This window comes from Neovison vison, chromosome 1 (genome assembly GCF_020171115.1).
Source record: "Neovison vison isolate M4711 chromosome 1, ASM_NN_V1, whole genome shotgun sequence".
NCBI classification, from domain to species: domain Eukaryota; kingdom Metazoa; phylum Chordata; class Mammalia; order Carnivora; family Mustelidae; genus Neogale; species Neogale vison.
In genome coordinates, this window is record NC_058091.1 from 56,557,686 (window position 1) to 56,580,920 (window position 23,235).

General features: G+C 38.0%; 1 protein-coding gene across 4 annotated transcripts in view; it reads right to left on the minus strand.

The window, feature by feature from the left end:
- GRM1 (glutamate metabotropic receptor 1) overlaps window positions 1-23,235 on the minus strand; it is a 427,511-nt gene that overhangs the window by 68,692 nt on the left and 335,584 nt on the right. For all 4 annotated transcript variants that reach the window (XM_044247123.1, XM_044247125.1, XM_044247126.1 and 1 more), the window contains exon 4: window positions 2,303-2,549. In XM_044247123.1, coding sequence (XP_044103058.1) covers window positions 2,303-2,549 — 247 coding nt within the window. The remainder of the gene's footprint in view (window positions 1-2,302; window positions 2,550-23,235) is intronic.

Below are 23,235 nucleotides of genomic sequence, written 5' to 3' on the forward strand. Positions count from 1 at the left end.
ATACTGAAAGATACCAAGGGAAAAAACTGAGACACTAAACAGAAGCCTTCCCCTGTGCTATGTGTGTTAATAAACACTGCTCTTTTCTCTTGACCCCAGAGTCCCTCCTCAGCATGTTGGCATTTATTTGGAATATCCTCATGCTGTACATTACAATTGTATAGCATCCTCTCGATGCACTCAGTTTATGTTGCATGATGATTAACTAAAATAATCACAAGAGGGACCAAGAGCATGCATGGTGTTATGAGAGGGGATGCAAGCAGAGGGAGGTGGTTAAAACAGAAGCTGAGCGCAGATTAAGCTGACCAGTTTCAAGCATGAGGAAATGATCCTTGAAAAGGAACCCAGGGGAAAGCTCATAATTTGAACATGTAATTACACGTGGAGGAAAAACAAGTAAAACTATGTGCCTATATTTTGGATAACTTGCAAATAAAGAGAGCAGGAGGAAACTCGTATGTATGGAGCGTCAAAAAGGCATCTGGTCCTGTACAGTGCACACTGTGTACATTGCCCTAGAGAATCATGAAGGAAGGTTTCTATTCCAAATCTGACAGTTTAGGGAGCCTAGTTTCCAGTGGAACCCAGGATGACAACCATGGGCTTGAAGGAGAGAGTGCTCAGTGTTCTGAATCTCAAGTCCATTTGTTCCTCCTGGTACTGTTTCCCAGAGTGCCCAGCACCTGGAAGATTTCCACATCCCCAGGCCCTAAATTATTCAATCCACCCCACTCACATTTGGATCTACATCTCCTCCTACCTAACTGGCAGCCTGGAAGGAATTGGATAAATTCGTCATTGTCTGAACGTTGTCTGAGCACTGCACACAGAACTTTAAGCTTATATGAAGGAAGAGATATGTTGAGAATTACTTAGGGTCAGATAGTCTCTAACAGTATCTTTCAAATGACATTAAGCAGGCTGCCAGCATCTTTGCCTAATTTTAGGATTAGCTAAAAGGCAGCGTGATGTGGCAAAAAGATTATAAGCGTCAGATTCAGATGGCACTGCCTCTACCAGCGACTCTCTGCATGAATTTAGGTGAGTTTCTTAGTTTCTCTGACACTCAGTTTATCATCTGTAAAAGAGGATAATGATATGCCTATAGCAATGAGGATTAAATGATTTGATGTTCCATTTTAACACAACATATGCTTTCCTAAAATTTCTCATTCTGTAAAATCATATACTGAAAGATAAGAGGGCTTATGAGAAGGAAAAAAACAAAACAAAACAAAAAACAACCAAGATTGTGGGCATACTGTATAGCAGCCAAGCTGAGGGCCTTTTTCTTTCCTATAGCAGACTTTAATCTTTTCCCACGATTCTGATTATCCCTTGCCTAGAAAAATTCATATGAACGAACACAACTGCTCTTTAAACTGACATCATTCTCTATCAGTCACATGTGAGCTAACATATCATAAAAGCAGCTATTGCAGAACAGAATGTGTATAAAATGACTTGGGGAAAAACATATATATTTGTTAGGTTTCATTTTTCTTTGCTTCTTGATTAATTCTTTGGAAGCCATAGAGAGTTGACAGCAGAAAGAAAACTCTTTTCTTTTTTGTTTCAAGACACATGTTAGCAGAAACATGTTAGCCTGAGGAAAGGGGATACACGAGGAAGACTTGGTTCTCTTCATATAGTAAGCTTTTACTCTTTTTTAAAGATTCATTTCTTTATCACACACACACACACACACACACACACACACACAGAAAGAGCATGAGCAGGAAGGAGGGGCAGAAGAGGGAGATCCAGTCTACCTGCTGAGCAGGAAGCCCAATGCAGGACTCAATGTGGGACTCATTCCCAGGACCCCAGGATCATGACCTGAGCTAAAGGCTGACATGTAACAAACTGAGTTACCCAGGAGCCCCATATATTAAGCTCTTATTAAAATATTACACAACCAGCATGGCCTTGGGACCAATCAATCAGAAAGATGCTGATCTGGTACTGGAACTGCCAGGGAGGAGCCTGCTACTCAGGTATAATTTCTTCCATTTCTTGGGCTTGTAGGAGGTCCCATGTATTCTGAGGGAAGGACCAGGGTAATAGCTGGATAAGAGGGTGGCCCTGGAAGAATACAGGATGGTGGGTGTTCACCAATAAGTTTTCAACGTTTTATAACACAATTTCCATCTAAGATTAGCTCCATCTTTTGACCTTTCTAGTTGTATCTATCCTTATAACACCTGGGAACCATGAAACCAAAGGGACCAGAGTTGCCATCTGTTCAGCTCAGAGAGGACCTTACGGTTATTCAAACACATAGAAAAGACTGCTTTACCTTCCAGGAGCATCCCCTTTCTCATCAAACCACACCTCCTCTCCAGACACACCGATGAACGTGGACTTGATGAGGAAGTCCAGGAGTTTGCTGCCGTCGATGGGCTTCATGGCATCACAGAGGCCCACATGGCCTGGGCAGAGGGCGTGGTGCATGTTCTGCAGCCCATGAGCCATGGCGTAGATGGCATTGATGACAAACCCCATCTTACTGTCCTGGACATAGTTTTCTTCTAAGCTTTCATTGCCTGCAACACAAAACAGACCGCTAACAGGGTTGTGATAATGAGGTCTAGGAGTGCATGTTTAATCCTCAAATGCTTTTCAGCATTTGGTCTTAGAGGAAGGAAAAGCCAAGTCCATTTGTTCTAGCCTTGTACATGTAACTAGTTCTAATTCTATCTACAAATAGTTTATTCAATTTTATTTTCTGAACTCAATAATGGTTTCATAACATATGAAACACACTCCATAGAGGCAAAGATAAAGAACTTTCAAATATTGCAAGGAAATCCTTAAGGAGCAGTGAAAATAACTCATTCTGTCTTGGTTCACAGAGACTTATATTAAAAGTCTCCCTATATCACAGTACTGAAAAAGTGTTTTTTATATCCTCTATGACAATTCACAATCTAAAATAACTCAGTTTGTGTATTACCTAAACCCTGTTATTTTCTTTCAATGATTCCACTAATTTTATGATCTCTAGGGCCAAAAAAAAAAAAGCCAGATTAAAAAAACTAGGTAATAAGAATCTCTCCTTATATATGGTTGACAGTATACAAATAACTGAATCAGATTTTCTGATTATTAGAAACTCAGGTAAATTGTTTCTAATTGGAAAAGTCATACTACACATTTAATTTTAGCCTTTAACCTTTACGCATGAATTTTTAAAACACTGCAATCATTTCTACCTAAGTCACAGTGACCAAAGTTTCACAATTGCCTAGCAAGTTTCCCAAGAACAGTATAAAGTTAGATATGAGCACCATATCAGAAGTCTAAGCTTTTGGAGTTATGCATGGATAAGAAATTCAGAACCCAGTTGGATTTGTTGAAAACAGATAATAGGCTTAAAAAACAAAATAGATTTGAAACACATCACTGGCATAATTCAGAGATTTTGTACCTAGTTCCAGAAAATTACTTCTCTCTTTGGGGGGCTTTCCTTCCACCACCCCTGACCAATAGTGAGGGATCTATGCTATGTATGCTCCAGGTGCTAGAAGCTGGGAAAGGTCATGAGTTCGGCCGTTGATGGGAACTGAGAACAATAGGGGGCTCCTTGAACCCCCAGCCACTGGACACTAAGTAGGCCACTGGACACTAAGTTTCCTGCTACGGAATAGCAGAGAAGTGAGACAAGGTAGGAGTGTTTGGAAGAAATGGTAAAGAGCTTTGACTTTGATGTTGAGCTTAAGATGAAATATAACATTTCTAAAAAATTATTTTTTTAAAGATTTATTTATTTATTTGAGGGAGAGAGCGAGAGCATGATTGGGAGAGGCAGAAGGAGAGGGAAAGAGAATCCTAAGCAGACTCCAAGTTGAGTATGGAGCCTGACGTGGGGCTTAATCTCAGAACCTTGAGATCGCAATCTGAGCCCAAACCAAGAGATACATGCTTAACTGACTATACCACCCAGTCACCCCTAAAATGTTATATTTCAAACATATTTTTAAAAGATTTTATTTATTTGCTTGTGTGTGAGAGAGACAGAGAGAGAGCACAAGCAGAGGGAGAAAAAGGCTCCCCTGCTGAGCAAGCAGCCTGTGCAAGACTTGATCCCAGGACCCTGGTATCATGACCTGAGCCGAAGGCAGATGCTTAATGAGCCACACAGGCAACCTCACTTATCTTTTTTACATTATAAATTTCATATCATACATAACCAACCCTTATATGTTATAGCTATGTTGTTTTCCTAAAATCTCAATTTTATCTTGGATTTTATTTTATTTTATTTATTTATTTATTTATTTTTTAAGATTTTATTTATTTATTTGACAGAGAGAGACCACAAGTAGGCAGAGAGGCAAGCAGAGAGAGAGGAGGAAGCAGGCTCCCTGCTGAGCAGAGAGCCCGATGCGGGACTCGATCCCAGGACCCTGAGATCATGACCTGAGCCGAAGGCAGCGGCCTAACCCACTGAGCCACCCAGCCCTATCTTGGATTTTTAAAAAATCTTTTTTCTTCTTATTTGTTTCCATCTCTTACCCACATCTAAACATTACATTGTTAACCTGCTATTATTTCCACTCTATTAATTATTTTATTTTACAATGCTGCTTTATTTAAAATTTCTTGATGTTTTGACCAGAGCAAAGAGGGCTTAATACATATATTCTGTAACAAGGCAGGATCCATCACCTATTTGGGGTTAAATATAAATAAATCTATCAGATATTTATTTGTGCTATTGTATCCCTAATACTGTGTGAATGCATAATGCCATGCTAAGGGGTACAGAAAGTTGATAGACTGATATTTGTGCACAAAGAAGTTTATAGTCTAGTTGAGATGATGGGAGTAAAAAAATAAAGTCTGGACAACAACTGCCCTTGAAGGATAGCCTTAAAGTCAGCAGGTTGGTTGAAAAGCAGGTCTTCAGTGTCTCTGATGACTTGGAAATCAGAAAAGATCACAGAAGTAGAGTGGAGACAGCACACTGTCCAGTTAACATTTCAGATAAATAAATATTTCTTCATTTCTTAAATATTCCTTAGATCACTACAGTATTTATTGTGATGCTTGATTTTATGAAAGCTAGTTGTCTTCTCCATGGGGGTCTCTTATCTACTTTCTGTAGGTGGATGGAGGCTAATATACCATGTGTATCAGCCTTGACTAATGATCACAGTTACCAGCGTAAAATAATACCCACTTATCATCACATAGTTCTGTAGGTTAGAGGGCTCAGTATAGCTTGGCTCAGTTCTCTCGTGTAGCATCTCATAAGAATCTGGAGATGAATCCTTACCAAATTCATGTAAGTTGTTGGCTGAATTCTGTTCTTTGTAGCTGTAGTACTGGGGTCCCTGTCTCTCTGTTACCTGTCAGCCAGCAGTTATTCCTATAAGTTTTCTACATACTTTTTCACACTGTCCATATGGACACTCTGACAAAGAGGAGAAGAGTACTTCTCATGCTTTAAATCTCTCCAACTTATCCTTTTGCCACATTTTTCTGCATCTAAGGCTCATGTGGTTTAGACTGGGTCATCTGGATAATCCAGAAAAATCCCCTTATTTTTAAGGGCCTTTAACCTTAATTATCTCTGCAAAGTATCTTTGCCATGTAACATTAACATTCAAAGGTTGCAGAGATTTTTGACACCTGCAGGGGGCCATTGTGCTTACCACAAAAAGTTAAAAGCTATTACTTTTTATCTATTTTCAGAGCATATTGTCTTCTAAAAAAAACACTTTCTTATTTCAGTTGAATGAACTGCCCCTGCCATCTAATAGGCTTAAAATGTGATCTCTCAGAGGAGTAGTTCCTGGCATTTAACAGACACTGATACACCTCGAATATGTGCTTACTTATTGTGGATTCTCACTTGATATGAGTGACAAGTGTTTCTCCCCATCCCTGTTACAGTTCTCAGTTGTAGGATCTATTTTCTAGATTACCAAATAGGGAGGGGAAAAAAAAAAGCTTTTTTTATTGACAGCCATGCTTCACTAAACCTTCTCTATACATTATTTGGGACAATGGTCAGGAAAGGAATTAGAAATAGATTGTACTACATTTCTTGATAATGTGGGCAAACATAGATGCTAAATCTTCTGGTGTCATGGGTAGAATTCAGCTGGTAGGAGAGACTCTGGTTTCCTGATAAGGGACCCGTCCTGTCATTGAGGATGTGTTGCTCCCCAGAAGGGAGTTAAACTCGTCCTCATATGGGTGCAAACAAGGGCTGCAATGGCTGTGAATGAATCTGAAGAATCCAAAGACAAAAGCCTAAATCCTGAGGAGCTAATTCTTGTATCCATATTTTATTACTGGTCATATTTTTTTAACCGAGTTCAAGAAAATAATCACTGATTCATTCTTTACATTTCCAGTATTTATTTCCTTCAAGTCTAGAAAGATACACACACACACACACACACACACACACACAGAGTCTAGAAAGACACAATGCAGAAAATCAGATCACCCGTTCTTGTTTTAAACTTTTTGTTCTTTAGACTGATTTTTCTCTTCCTTTCTTTGGCTCACTTCTCCTTCAACCATTTCACTGCTAATTAGGATTCCTAACAAGAATGAACAAAAGTAAAGAAGTGAAATGCACAGGTAAATCTGACCCTAATTACTTGTGTGAGGTTTGGGAAACGAGAAGGTGAAAATCAGTGACCAGTAAGTTGGACTCTTTAGTCCTCTTTGCTAAATGCCAGCAACAGCCATCTATAACTGAGTGGCCCCATTCTCCATCTATGAATTACCTTTAATGTAAACATCTGGGCATTATTAGAATCCAAATTATTTTGTAAGCTGATGAAGTCGGACCCAGAAACATTTACTACCTTGTACATAGCCATGCAATGCTAAATGTCATGTAAATTTTCTCAAACAATGTCTAGAAAGCTGGCCCTATTTTTTCCTGGGTATATATGGAGATTTCAAAGCCAGAATTTGTTACTGAGTTACAGATGCATTAAATAAGAATCAACATAAATAAGCTAAGACCAGGGTGCCTGGGTGGCTCAGTGGGTTAAGCCACTGCCTTCGGCTCAGGTCATGATCTCGGGGTCCTGGGATCGAGCCCCGCATCAGGCTCTCTGCTCAGCAGGGAGCCTGCTTCCTCCTCTCTCTCTCTGCCTGCCTCTCTGCCTACTTGTGATCTCTCTCTGTCAAGTGAACAAATAAAATCTTTAAAAAAAAAAAAATAAGCTAAGACCAGAATGAAAATCTGCTATTCTCTCTCATACATGCTTCCCACCAGCTTATGTCTGGCTGGATGTGGAACAGTCCTACGGAAAGTGAGTATGCTGTACTGCAGTGGTTTTGTATGCTAGAAAGCACCAGATGTGTCATTACCCACATCTTCACATGCTATCAGTGTGCGATGGTTTCATGGTTTCCCACTAATAAATCACCATAAGCTTGAAGCCTTTGTTTTGACAACTGTATTTTCTCTTAGCCCAAGACTATTCCATGGTCCTGGTGATATATGACCGTACCTCATTCTTGCTTGAATTCCTGTATACAGAATTTTTCTTCATTTGAAAGGTTTTTCCCTTAGGAACTCAACCAAAATTTAATGAGAAAACTTATCCATTATGCAGTCTTATTCTTAAAGCAAATATGAGTCTCCAGTCATGGAAATCTTGTAGGTACTATCTGCCTTCCCTTTCATTGACTGACATTTTGAAGATTAAATCTGAAGCCTCTTGAACTTCATTATAGCTTCATGAATATTATGAGGTTTCAAAACTTGACTGTGGTTTTGAAACTCAGCCAGGAAGTTATCAATGGTGTTAAAACTTGTATTTATGTAATGTCCTTTCTTCCAACTGGTTTAAAGCACCTAGCACATTGTTTTGGTCTATCTCCATGACATGCATGTAAGTTGTTAGGTAGAAGGCTATCTCTACTTTATAAGAAGGAATCTTAAGGGTCAAGGAAGTGACAGAAAAATACAAAAAAAACCATAATTTCCTGGCAGATATATCTAAGTTCTGAATCCCTCTCTGGGAAAGTTGCTTTCACTACTGAGTTTCCTCTTATTTGTATTACATTGTGATAGCTATGCATTCAACCCTCAACTTCTGCTTCAGCCTGGTGCCCAACTCCTGTGGTCCATTTGCCCCACCTACTTGATTTTCATCAATAAATTTCTTCTTACTCCAAGCCCTGGAACATCACTATTAATCTTTAAAGTGTGTGAGACTCTCCCAGGGTACTCTGAGCCTCAACAATGGTGATGCTTTTTAGTGGATTTATGATACAGCCCAGGAATCTTCATTTTAGCAGATACCTTGAAAGGGTCCAATGCTGATAGTAGTTGAGAAAAGTGCCTCACAATCAAACCTGATGTGGAGTGGAAAAGTTGGAAAGGTTTATAGAATCTTGAGTCTATTAACTAGGGTGTAGTAGATTCCAGGCCACAAATCTTATCTAGCTTGAGTTCCCGAGAAGTAAAACCTAAGGCAAAGATTCTTTTGGTACTGATTTATTGAGTTGTGTTCTCATGAGAAAGATAAGGCTGGGTAATAAGCTAGCTATTTCTCAGCTGGAGAGAAGTTTCAGTCTGATCTCAAAAGTATGCTTTGGAATACAGATTGACCATAGAATTAGCAAGGGAACCAGTTTTTGAACTTTAGAGTCAGTCAGTCATTTTGCCAAGAGCCTCTGGGGGACAGAAGTGGTGGGGGAGGTGCAGCCTTCCTGGTGAGGAATTTCCAGGTTGTGTGAGAGCAATTCTCCATAGAAGGGTATAGCTGGGAGTTGTTATCAGCATATCAGGGCTATGAGTATTCTGACTGGGAAAGGTGTTCTGGGAAATAGTATCTGCTACATCCCTCAACTCAACAAAAATCATCTTTATTCCTTCTATTCTTGAGCTCTTGGCTTTATCATTTGCTCAGTCCAATACTTAACTCTCTATATTTCTGTCTGAGTACCTTCCCTAGCAGCTTCTATGGTACCACAGTTGCTTAAAAATTTATTTTTCACAATCCCCTTCCTAGAGAGAGAAGTCCTGCCCTGGACCCAGCCCATTAAAAGGCTACCATCTCTGGCCACTGTTAGTTTGCAGATGTCTACATAGCTCTTTCCATGACTTCTTGTTTCCAAGGACTCAACATGTGTTCTCCCTTTTCTGTTTAACTTATTTGCTTATCCTTATCTCCAGTTCCAAGAAGGACCCTCATGTTGCAGAACTCCAAGGGCACCTTTATCATTGCCTTCTTTAAGAATGGCACCTTCCAGAAATGTGCAATATGACAACTCGGGCTATATTCCTTGGGAACAGGGTTTTGCCTCCAGACTAGATTTCAGAGAATCTGGCAGCCCACTTCCCAGTCTTGTCTTTTCCCAGTCTTCCATTTCCCAGGTTCTGCCTGGTAGTACTAGAAAAGCTAGGAATGTTTTTACTTCACTATGCCTGTTCCCTTCTACCATGTTTCCTCCTTTCGTAAGAATTTACCAAAGGTTGTAAAATCATAAGAGGCCATCAAGTGTTACTATTCACTTCATTATATGGTAAACTAACAATGAAACTGAATGCTTCAATACAACTACTTTGCTTGGTAGAGATGTTGCTAAAATGTTCATAGAACAAAGTAAATAAAGGAGCTAAAGGACAGAGATATTAAGCTAGCTTCCCAGACCCTGGGATTACTGCCTGCCTATGACTTGGCCTTCTCATAGAACTTGGGGTCTGCATGCTGTGGCAGAAATTCAGACAGCACTGTTTCCAATAACTTTCCTTCCAGAAAATTCCTATTCTAAAGATACAGCACAGTGATGTGCTTGGTAAATCAGACTTATATTTTTAAAATTTATTTACAAGAAAATTCACATAAGTGAAACAATTATAACTCTTTGAGCATACTATAATAAATATCACTATTTAATTTAAAACTAATGAGGCAACGGATAGGAATACAAAATTCACAATAAAGAGAAAGTTTTACTTTAGTACCTAAAGTAAATGAAAGGTATAATTTGCCATCTACCAAATTGGCAAATTTTATAAAATGGTAGAATATAGTTTTGGTGAGGATATGGTAAAATGAATACCCAAATATGCCGCTGATGGTAGAATGAACAGTACAGTTTTTTGAAGGACAATTTTTTCAAAATACATCAAGAGTCTAAAGAAATACCTTGATTGAGTAATTTTACTACAAAGATTTATACTAAGAAAATGATCCAATATACAATGGTGCAAATATGTGTGTACATACAGGAAAAATAAAAACTTTCCATATTCCTAACCCTTGAGAGTGCAAATGTTAGATAATGCTAGTGTATATATTTTTAAATACTTTCATTTTTAAAGCAGTTTCAGAATCACAGCAAAATTGAGAGAAAGGTACACAGATTTCCCTGCCCCCATCAGTGCACAGCTTTCCCTACAATCAACATTTCTCACCAGAGTGGTACATTTGTTATAATACATAAACTTACACTGACTTATTATTATCATCCAAAGTCCATAGTTTACATTCGAACTCAGTCTTAGTGGTGTACAATCTATGGATTTGGACAAATGTTTAATGACCTGCATCTACCATTATAGTATCATACAGAGTATTTCCACTTCCTTGAAAAGCTCTGTGCTGAACCCTATCAACCACTGATCTTTTTATTGTCCTCATAGATTTCCTTTTCCAGAATGTCACTTAGTTGGAATCACATAGTGATTCTAGCCTTTACACACAGGTTTCCCTCACTTAGTAATATGCACTTAAGTGTTCTGCATGTCTCTTCACGTCTTAATAGTTATTTCCTTTTACCACTGAATAATACACTGTTAACTAGATGAACCATAGCTTTATCCAATTGAATGACATACTGTTTATCCACTGAATAATATAATGTTGTCTTCTTTATCCAATTGCTAGTATATTTTTGTATATTTTTACTACAGAAGAGAAGGGTCCCATTTTATTGGGCTCTGTCAGGTATGCTATCAGTTGACTTTTTCAATAGTGATATAATCTGAACTCAAAGTTTGGAGGTTTGAAGAGCAGAAAAGTTCAGAAAAGATGGAGCAGGGTTGAAATTATTTGGTTTCTAACAAGGTTGGGTAGAACAAGCTTCTACTGGGCCTATCCTAGGCTGTATAATTCTGAATTTGGTTTGAGATTCAATCCCCAACTAACTATAGAAAAACATTGACTTTACTTTGCCTGTTTAAGGTCACCTATCTTCCTCAGGACCTCATGGGTGTCACTGAGTTAGAATAAGACCCTGAGCTTATGGATAAGGAAGATGTGGTCCATATACACTATGGAGTATTATGCCTCCATCAGAAAGGATAAATACCCAACTTTTGTAGCAACATGGACGGGACTGGAAGAGATTATGCTGAGTGAAATAAGTCAAGCAGAGAGAGTCAATTATCATATGGTTTCACTTATTTGTGGAGCATAACAAATAGCATGGAGGACAAGGGGTGTTAGAGAGGAGAAGGGAGTTGGGGTAAATTGGATGGGGAAGTGAACCACGAGAGACTATGGACTCTGAAAAACAATCTGAGGGGTTTGAAGTGGCGGGGGGGGGGGTGGGAGGTTGGGGTACCAGGTGGTGGGTATTATAGAGGGCACGGATTGCATGGAGCACTGGGTGTGGTGAAAACATAATGAATACTGTTTTTCTATAAATAAATAAATTTATAAAAAAAATTAAAAAAAAAAAAAAAAAGAAAACAGTCACTGAGGGCTAGTCAACCATCTAAAAAATAAGGCCTAAAAAGGAGTGATGGTGCCAGAAAGAAGCCTGAGTCTTCTGTACTGAAAGCCTGCCGGGACTCCCTTTCGCTTATTACTTTGTCTAAAACTCTCTGACTGGCTATTTAAAGTTCAATAAATGGTAACTAGTATTATTGGTATCTTTATTAGCCTGGTTATTATAAAGGCTTGGGTTGTTTGTTGTTGTTGTTGTTGTTGTTTTTTAAGATTTTATTTATTTATTTGACAGACAGAGATCACAAGTAGGCAGAGAAGCAGGCAGAGAGAGAGGAGGAAGCAGGCTCCCTGCTGAGCAGCGAGCCTGATGCGGGGCTTGATCCCAGGACTCTGGGACCATGACCTGAGCCGAAGGCAGGGGCTTTAACCCACTGAGCCACTCAGGCGCCCCAAGGCTTGGGTTTTTACTGTTTCCTCCATACTGTGTATTTGTACCTCTGTCAATATTGCTATGCAGGAAGCCTCTTCTTCTTTCTTTCTTTACTCAGTGTCTTACACCAGCTTAACATCAGTCTGTATCCAATCTCCTGCATGAAGCCTGCCTAGAATTTTACAGTGATTGATTCCTTTTCTAAATTCTCATCCTTAGAGCTGGGTCACACAAAATTTGACTCTTTAAAATATACAAACAGCACAGAGTCCAACATATGTAATGCATATGGAATGCGTACCATGGACGGCTGAGTGATTTTCAAATGGAGAATGCAATCACTATGGTATTAAATTCTTATTCTGTTAAATAAATACATAAGCTTGCATTATCATTAAAATTTTATTTTTAAAAGATATTATAAATTCCTATTATTCCAGGTACTAACATCTTCCTTCCCTCAGATAATTGGGTGGATATGAGCCTTGAACAGCTCTCCTCCTACAATCCTCAGTTCACAAGCTTAAAATGGAACAGAACTTTGGTTCTATCTTTTAAGAGATTTGAAGAACTTTCTCACTTACTGCTTCAGACTGAAATAATTGCCTGAACTTCCCAACCTTCATTTTTCCCATTTATACACAGTTTATTTTATTTCTACAGATGTTAAGTACTCCTAATTTGACTAATGTATTAAACAGACACTTCATCTATATTGGGTTATATTCAGTCTTCTCAAGTAATAGCTTATAGTCATCATATTAAGTTTCCTTTTGAATGTTCTCAAGTGTATTCTAGTTACCATCAATAATAGTCAAGCCTCAGTTAGGTCATGATCCTTCTCCTGAGCTGTCAGTCATTCACTATGAGAAACATTGAGATAATATAGAAGACAACTGTCTAAATAACTCTTATTACTGCATGGAAACAGGTAAGGTGTGTTTCCACTGCAGGTAGAGTCTATTCTGACAATATGTTGGTGACTTTTCAATTGGCAGTAGAAAGAGGGGATATGTTCACGTGCATTTCTGGCAACACAATGGCCCCCAGCTATCCTTACTCTTTGTATACAAGCCAATCTGGGCTTCTAAAACGTGTATCTTTATCACATTCAAGGAAGCCAGGGGCAATGGAAATTCACCGATAAACCACAGTATCCCTTGGTACACAAAACAACAATTTCCCCTGGACTAATATAACTTGAAAAAATACACCAGTGTATTTTTATGCTGTTCTAGTCTATATAAGCAGTTGCAGACATATCTGGTGATTCTGATTCAGCAGTTATGGAGGAAAGCGAAATCACTGCTGCCTTCACATAAAAGTTCTGTGAACTTTGAGGGGGCACAACTGAAATATCAATGCCAAATATTCTTGAGAAGAGGCTTTTAATGGGTTTCCTATTGACCACACCACTAGAAGCAGCTGTCATATTTGATCAATGTGACCGTGTCATGTTGCTCAATCTCTTCCCTGCTTTATCCTTCCCAAATATTTCTGAACATATACAGGATGAATATATAAGCTTTGGTTCCAATGCTCATTTCTCAGCAAACTAATCTCTATATTGGATTTTTATTTATTTATTTAAGAAAGACAGAGAGAAAGAGAGAAGGAGTACAGCATGGAGGGGCAGAGGGAGAGAGAGCAGATCTTAACCAGGCTCCATGCCCAGCACAGAGCCTGAGGGAGGACCTGATCTCAGGGCCCTGAGTTCATGACCTAAGCTGAAATTAAGAGTCAGATGCTTAACCTTCTGAACCTTCAGGTGCCCCTCTACATTGACTTTCTCATCCCTAGTTAAGGGTGGAATTCATCCCCACCGTTGCCTTTTTGTTTCTAGTTATCAAAGAAATCAGCGAAGGGGGACTAATGCCATGTTTCTAAACTCATCCAGAGTAATGTGACAACTCAGCATGCCTTGTGTTAATCAGAAGGAGGCTTCGCCTTTTTTATGTTAAGTTCATTTGAAGAATGCTGCAGCATATCAGGCTTCAAGACAGTACCGTACTTTGAATGCACAAATGTATCTATTTAACCCCAAGCATGTGCAAGTACGCACACATGTGCACACACATACACACACATGGTCAGAAAGAGTTCTACTATCACTCAATTTTACACCTGAAGCTAGGATTATCCTCAAATTACACAGGCTTTGGTATAAATCTAGTATATCAGCTTAGACTTGTCCTACCTTTATGATGAGTTTCAGTTATCTAAACTTCAATCCTTCAATCTAGCCTTGGTTATGACTAACCCTGCCCATTTTATCTGCTGTCTCAATTTTGAACCTCAGTGGATGTCAAGGTTTCTGTGTTCTTCCTTCTCTCTAGAGGTGGATACTTGTTTCTATCTTTTTGAGAATCAGATACCTTAAGGGGTAGTCAGGCACTTGTATCTCAGCTAAATTCCAAGTCCTAATGAAAAATAATTAGCTTTATTACACTAGAGAAAAAGTCTACTTTGGGTACAATGAACAAGAAATAGGTGGAGACAGAGCATCATGTTGAACACATTTGTGCTTGTCTCATATACCCTCATCTAAAAATAAATAGAAGCCATGAGGGAAAAATCTTGATACATTGCCCAATTACTTCAGTAGAACTGAATCCCATGATCAAGGCATCATCCAAAAATGGTGTAACACCTGGCATCCTAGAAAGCAAAATTCCCATAAAACACTTAAAAAGTCCCACAGTCAACAGAAATATTGGCCCAGCGATGCTAAATTCCATATGGTCCTCAAATGCATTTTTTGATGAGTGTGATTTGATGAGATTGAGCAAGGTCAGTTTGCAAAGACCTAACCCTAATAATCTAGGTTAGCAGTCCAGGTTAACGATAGGGACAGACAGGCACATATATGCTACATGAGAGAGTTCCTTGTGGTATATTAAGAGCCTCCTCTAAGCTTGTTCTTATCCTGTGACTTCCAAACTGTTATTACCAACCAAGACTATATGCCTGCCTCAAGGGCTCTTATTTAATTAGATTTTTAAGTTAACCTACATGATTATTTCCCCAGGAACTAAGGTACACTCCCAGCTAAGCACACAAACAATTGTGTCCAGAAGAATTGAACTTGGAGTAGTCTGGGAACACAGATAAAACTTTAGTAAATTAGTTCATAGTTTCTTGTGACTAGGTCAGTCTGAGTGTCATAGAATCTAGTATATTGATTCTTAGTGATGTTTTTCTTTCCAAATAATTTTGTCTGTTGCTTTTTAACTTTCCCTATGTAGTAATGAATGGAACATCTATATGAAAGAGACATGCAAAATATTTTGCCGGTATATCTACATCTTCTATGTGAAATAAACTATGGTGACCTCACAATGTGATGAAATGTGTGGAAGTCCTCTTTATAATAAGATTATATAATCTATAAGCAAGGGCATATTTTATTTTGCACACACAAACATTTATTCATGTGGTGGCAAATACACATCTTTCCATGAACCTGCTGAGTAAAATATCACTATTGGATTACAGCAAAGTGAGAGACAGAGAGACATAATACTTAAGAATGAGAACTCTGGAGTCATACCAGCTGGGTGTCGGTCTAGTTACCACCACTATCCAGCTGTGTGATCTTGGACAAGTCATTCAACCCACTAGTTCCTGGATTTTTCTGTGAGTAAGCCAGAAAGAGTAATATCACTGATTTCATAAGTCATGGTAAGATGGATAATACATGTAAAGCATCTAATTAAATTCCTGTCACATAGCAAGCATTTGATCATGGTGTCTCTGTATGTGATGCTGGGCCAGGTTTGATGTAATTCTTGCACATTTTATAAAAAACAAAGTTTGTATTTTAGAGAAGTTTTAAAGAAAATTTGCACATTTTTATCAGGGACTTCTTATGCACTCTGCACTCAGTTTCTCCTGTTGTGAATATTTCATATTGCTGTGTTACATTTGCCACAATTAATAAGCCAAGATTGGTACATTAGTATTAACTGAACTCCGTATTTTTTTCATATTTCATCAGTTCTCCTTTTTCTGTTCCAGGATCTCATTTAGGATATCATATTTCATTCATTTATATTGTCTCCTTAGGCACCTCTCAGTTGTGACAACTCTTAAATTTCCCTTATTTCTGACGACCTTGACAGTTTTTAGAAATTCTGGTCAGAAATTTTGTAGAAAGTTCCTAAAGTTGAGTTTGGCAGATATATTTCTCATAGTCAGACTGGGATTGTAGGTTTTGGGAGAAAGACCACAGAGGTGAAGTGTCTTTCTCAGTACAACATATTATTATTAACATATGACCACATTAACACATTACTGATGATAATAACACTGATCACCTGGCTAAGATAGTATTTACCAGGCTTCTCTTTTTATACCTTTTAATGTTGTGCTCTTTGAAAGAAAGTCACTAAGTGTATCCCACACCTAGGGGATGGGAAATTTTTCTCTACCTTCTTGAGAGCAGGGCATAGTATGTGGAAATTCTTCTGTATAGATTTATCTCTTCTTCCCCATTTATTTTTTTAACTTAATAATTTATGTATATAAACATGGACTTATGAGTATATTTTAAACTCTGGGTTATAATTCAATATTATATTGCTTATTTTGTTGCTTAAATTGTTCAGCTTTAGGAAAGCCCTTTGGGCTTTGATAGTCTTTCAGTTGAGTCTAGCGTCCCTTTAACATATAACTTGTTTTGTTTTTTTTAAGCACTTCCTTACTTTCTGGCACTGCAGGATGCTCTAGGCTCATCTTGGCATTTCCTGCCCCAGCCCTACAACTGTTTATTTCTACAAAGGAATCCTAATCCTTTTTACTGGAGAATGGTATTAGAAACCAAGACCTGGACACTGGGTATACTATCTGGGTACTATTGCTTCAGCCCACTGAGTTGGGAAATATATGTATACCAGTCCACATTTAAATATATACACATATAATTATTTCTATGTAAACTTATCAATATATGTATTGATAAATACAGATATTTATCAATATTGATAAATTGATAGATAAAAACTGCTAAACTTGAATTTGTGTAAAGCCCCCAACTCGATTCCATTGCCACATGTTCTATTCCAGTTTTCCCCCTTTGCTTGTCTGTAACATCCTACTCCAACTGTGACAAACTTGACTTCTACCATCTGCCATGCACTTATTTATTTGTTCAACATTGGTGCATGTACAGTTATTTCAGAATTGTTAACCCATGCTCCATGAGAAATAATTTGGCCAACTAGAGTATATTGCTTATGTTCCATTTCTGAATACAATTTTAATAGATTCAGATCAGCCCTGTGACCTCTCACGGAAGTCCTTCTTATGGGACTATACTGAGTCCTATAAGACTGTAAGACTAATCCTCTATACTGAGCATTCTTATTTCTATAAATATGTGCTTTACAAGTTGAGGAGAGTAGTTGACATCCAAGCACATTTGCATAAAGTCTGCACCTGTATTTGTTTTATCAACAGATTCTGCTAAGAATTCTTTTCCTATATGCACTTGACATTAATCTTAAAAACTACTCTTTCAGTTTCTGTGACACATATTGATTGACCAAAGTCTCACTAGCCATGAGTTCTTATTGGGGCCTTAGAAAATAAGAATTTGATTCTTTCAAGAAATGCTGTTGGGAGACCCTGCATAAAAGGCAATATGCCACTCAAGAAATCCCAATAGTTGCAACATTGGGACAGATAGTATTGTGATCTACATGGGCTATTGGCTACTTAAAATATCAACATAAAATATCAACTTATGGTGACACAGGAAGATGAACCCTAAATTAAAATCCATAGTATATCTCATTCTTAGGTGGTACAGGCATGGTAGTAAACCTTATGACCTAATATTTAAGCCCCAGACTCTGTTTAGAACATTAGAGGCTTCTTTTCTAGGCTTCTAGTTTACCACTTGACACATGAATTCTAAGGAAAAGGCTGAAGGATATGAAATTCTCTAATATGCCTCAAGGTATACTTTTTTATGTATGGTATTTTGTCAAGTTATAGATATTAACTGTATTAATAAGAAGTCAATTATGAAAGTGGAATTAAGATGCCAATGCCATATAATTCTATGATATTGTTTTTGTAATGAATAAGACTCTATATTGCCTACCAGAAAATACTATGTTAAATCCAAATTAAATAGGTCAGAGATGAATAGAATATTTACAAATAGCTCTTATATTTCTGCAAAATCCAGTCTAACCCATTAGCTCAGTCCAAACACAGCAACATAAAACTAGAGGTACTTTATAAGGGATAAACCACTGACAGGAACTCAAAATGGACCATAATAACATTAAATAATGGAACTCTTTTACATATGTAAAAGAAAGCATGTTTCCTATCACCCACAAATAATTAGAAGTGGGGCTATGTGCACAGATATGCTTTCTTAGACTTTGATAGAGGCCCAGAGGAATATGCAAGAATTCTGACCCAGAAGGTTGTTGAGAAGAGAGTTGGTGCCTGATGAATTTTAACAACACTTTAACTTCCTGCAGTGGTTAAAGCAGCCAGCTCTCTGTAACATACTTTATCTCTCTGATTACCTGCCAAATGCTTACTGCAGACCTACAAAGATTAGTTACTCCAGGGGGAGTGGTTTATAATTTCATGACAGCGTTTTGTGCCAGATCAATAATCAAGGCAAAGACACATAGCGAGTTGCCTTTGTTTTCTCTGAACTACCCTTCTGGTTCAAAGGAATGTCACTGACTGATCCTCAGCATCATTAAAACACAGCAGTAATTGTCCTCATTTGTTTTTCACATACACTATAATTTTTTGAATGAATTACCTAAAGTGCATTGTATTTTCAGGGAATTGACGCTTACCATATATCATCATCAATTTGCAGGGAGCCTGCTGTTCACGTGTCATGTAAGTGGGGAATTTCTCTCTTAACAATAGACTGTGATGGTATATTTAGAAAAATGTCTGTACTGCTCACATATGTTAAAATCAGGTGGGTTTAAGCAATAGAAACTCAACTAATAGTAACAGTGATAATAACACATCCTCTATTAAATGAACGCTCCTTTCTTCTATCCGACACAGGAGTTAATTTACATTTTAATAAACTAAGCAGAAAATAATGAGAGGTCATATTATTCTGTGGTGTGAACAGAGAAAACTTTACAGGGAAAAAGGAAAATATAGAATCAGAGTAAACAAAAATTCATAGATCCTAGGCTTGAGCATGCACAAGTCTAGACAGTTGTGAATCTCATCACAAATTCTCCCTATAAAACCATAAAGAAAATTTAACAGTCCAGGTTTTCGAGAAAAACTAAGGGCACTTTTTCATCTTTTGAGTTCATTATTTTTAAAATGATCTGATTAATCTTCCTTCAGTTAATCTAATATTTGGGTCATTTAGAGGAATATGAAATTTATTATCTTAACAATATAAAATAATACAGCCCTTTCTATTTTGATTTGAACTGAGATTTTATCAAATGATATACTGAGTATATAACACTTTCAGAGAGAGAGGCAGTGCAGAGTTATAAATGCCAAGAAATCAGAATATTTTCTCTGGGGCAGTTATGTTTACCATTGTTTCCCAAATACTTCCTTGTTTTATGATGAGATAGAAGAATGCTGTTTTGTTTCTTTTTAGTTTGAAGTTAATGCTGAGGGTCTAAATTTGAAAAGGTAACATAACTAGAGTTATGCATAGTGGTGGGGTTTCTCTAATGAAATAGAGCAATCATCATCAACAGTACTCTATTACACTTCAACATTCTCTCAATCTATATTCTTTATCCTTTCACTTTGGAAATTCAAACTGGGACATTATTAAAACCTCAGAAAAAGTTCAAGACCCCTGGGATTTCAGTGGGACAGATAATGTACTGCCTTCCCAAAACTGATGCAGCTAAGAAGCAGACCCAGGGGTCAAACAGATGAGGATAAAATATATTTTATTAATAAGGTGACTCTATATATGGAAAACTCAAAAGAATTTATTAAAAATTGGAATTAATAAATTAATTTAGCAAACTTGTGAGCCAAAATACAACTATCAAGAGTGTTTCTATATACTAGCAACAAATAACTTAAATTTTTTTTTCAAATATATCAATTGTTGCAACATAATAAAAATCAAATACCTACATTCTGCCCACTGAAAAACTATGAAACATTGCTGGGATGAATTTAGGATGCTCTAAATAAGTGAAAGCCTCTTGACATGTTCTAAATCATGATATGGGCAGGAGTTACATGGGTATGTACTTACATAAACATTTATTGATCTATACAATAAAGATTTCTGGACTTTACCATATGTGAGTTCTACTTCAATTAATTTTTTTAAAGATTTTATTTTTAAGTAATCTCTACACTGAACATGGGCTTCAAACTATGACCCTGAGATCAAGAGTTGCATGCTCCACTGACTGAGCCAACCAGGAAAACTAAAATTTTTTTTCAGTTTAACAATAACGACATCAACAAAAAAACCCCAAACAAACAAACAAACAAACAAAAACCCTAACTAACTGAAAAACAGATAACCACACTGGATTAAGGACATGGATTAGATATGTGGCCAGGATAGACTTTTCATTACTTGATCTTAGAACTAGAGATTCATCTGTCTAGCCTACTGACAAGGCTGCACAAAGACAGCCCACACTTGCCCAAGGCCTCAGAACCAATCAGAACCTTTGAGGAAGGTCAAGCTATTGTCTCCAACTGTGAGAGCAAGGGGTGGAGCTGAGCATGCCCAGTTTTTTAAGACGAATCACTCATCTTTTCCTATTAAGTAAGCCAAAAGAGCTGAGGTGCTACTTAATTAGGAGTCTCTTCGATGGAAGCATTAACTGAAGGGAAAGAAGAACAAGAGGAATTAACTGAAGTGAAAGAAGCCCCCAGTTGTGACTTAACTTTAGTCTTCACATGTGAAAAATGGTGATCATAGAACCTATCTCATATAGTTACATAAACAGTGGAAAGATAATCTATGCGAATGGCTTTGCCAAGTACTAGTAAATGTAGAAATGAAAAAGCAAAGCATAGAAACATTGGAGGGGCAAGAGATCTTCAGAAAGATAATCTGGCCCACTTGTATTTTTTTTCCTTTTTTAATTAGGAAACTAAGATCCAAGGAGGTCTAGACCCTTATCAAAGTTCCCTGGCTTGTTGAAATGCACTGTTGACACATTATAGCAGCACTGCGTCTGGGTCCCAGGTGTTCATAGGCCTGGTCCAGAGTTCTTTCTGCTCTACCACTCTACAGAATAGCCAACCTCATTGGCAAGATAAAATCGCCAACCCTTCCCTCCAACCACCATGAATTTCCTGTTTTCAGAAGGTACGCAGTCACTTCCCACCCCCATGGAGGCCTTGTGTGCTGCCTCGCTCAGGCAGCTATTTGTAGCCCTTGTTGTGCTTTAGCAGTCAGAACAAGATTACTGCTTAGAATCAAGGTAGCTATTTTCACACTCCACTCTGTTGGATCTGCAGTAGTTAGGCAGGTATTCTTTTGAAGGTAAATAAACATAGTCAACTACAATTATTTGATTCTATTTATTCTATTAGAAAAGGTAATGATTTAATGATACCCTAGTGGTCTGTAACAGTTAACGCACCACGGAACACTGGATCATAAAATCCCTTTCTCACTAAAAACTCTGCGACTAGGGTTATGAAAAGGTACTAAAGCTCAGGGAACCACAGTGTTTTCACCTTCCCACCAAGTAACAATATTATTAGTTTGGATTCTCTATTCACTGTTCATGAAAACATAGGATTTAGAGGGGGGGGGGACAGGAAAACCTGTAACATATTCTGTTTGTTCAGTGATAGATCCTTGCAACATTATCTGAGACAGTTGCTATGGCAAAGAAAGTGGCCCTGTAAAGGCCAGATGATTTTCTATGTTGCACTTTCCCAAATGCCAGTTCACACTGAGCTGGGGTGGTAGCTGGGGAGAGAGTTCTTCCTAATGGTGGCACCGCCTTCATGTGCAGACCCAGCGGACCTGTAGGGTAGGGAAGTGCATGTGCTCACTTCAGATTTATACAAACGCACAAGCTGGAAAGGCGTGTGAATCATAAATATTTCCTGAAAACGAGTGCCTAGCTTTCTGGCTGGCTGTGTGATGAATACTGACCGGATGAACTTTGTCATTGTTTGGTGTTAAAAGGTTGGGTGTCAGTACTTCTATGCAGAAAGACAGGTGTGCTCATCTGGAAGGATCCTAAGGAGAAGCCCCAAACCAATTGGACAATAATTCCGGCCCACCAGAAAAGTGCTGCTTCTGTAGATTTTTTTTTTAAAAGATTTTAAAAGAGAGAGATCACAAGCAGACAGAGAGGCAGGCAGAGAGAGAAAGGAAAGCAGGCTCCCCGCTGAGCAGAGAGCCCGATGTGGGACTCGATCCCAGGACCCTGAGATCATGACCTGAGCCGAAGGCAGCAGCTTAACCCACTGAGCCACCCAGGCGCCCCTCTGTAGATTTCTGTATCTGCACCCACACTGCCACTGAGAGTAACAGAGAGAACAAGGATCAGGAGGTTCATTTGGATACCACTGCCCTTTTCTCACTTGTAAATGGTGAGATTCATGTCCACTTGGCAGGATTATCATGAACTCATTATTTGAATATTCTTTAAACAATCCAAAAACTAGTAGCTAGTACTAACATTAGATAAATGTAAAATCAGTAGACAGTAGTCTACTGATTATTGTACATTTATGTATGTATATATACAAAGTACATGTATTTCATGTTATATGTATTTGTATGAGTAATACATGTATATGTATTACCCAAAATAGTATCAGTAAACAGATAGAGTTAGAGGCCAATGTGACTCAAGAAACATCAGTGTTTGACCAGTCTGTCTTCTTTACAACTATGCTTCCAAAATCATTACTTCACTCTTGAAAGTGGCCCAGTTTGGACAATAAGTTATATGATCGCCCTAAATACCGATCCCAAAGAAATTCAAGAGCAATTACAGTCTCAATGCCTAACAATAACACATCCACTAGACAACCATGGCTTAAAAAATTTGTACTGGGGACACCAACATAATTCTGAAAATATATAATAAATCTTTAATAGCCATTACCAAACAAAAACAACAAACTCGGTGGTTATAAGGCTTGTCCCTAACAGAGAATTTTCCA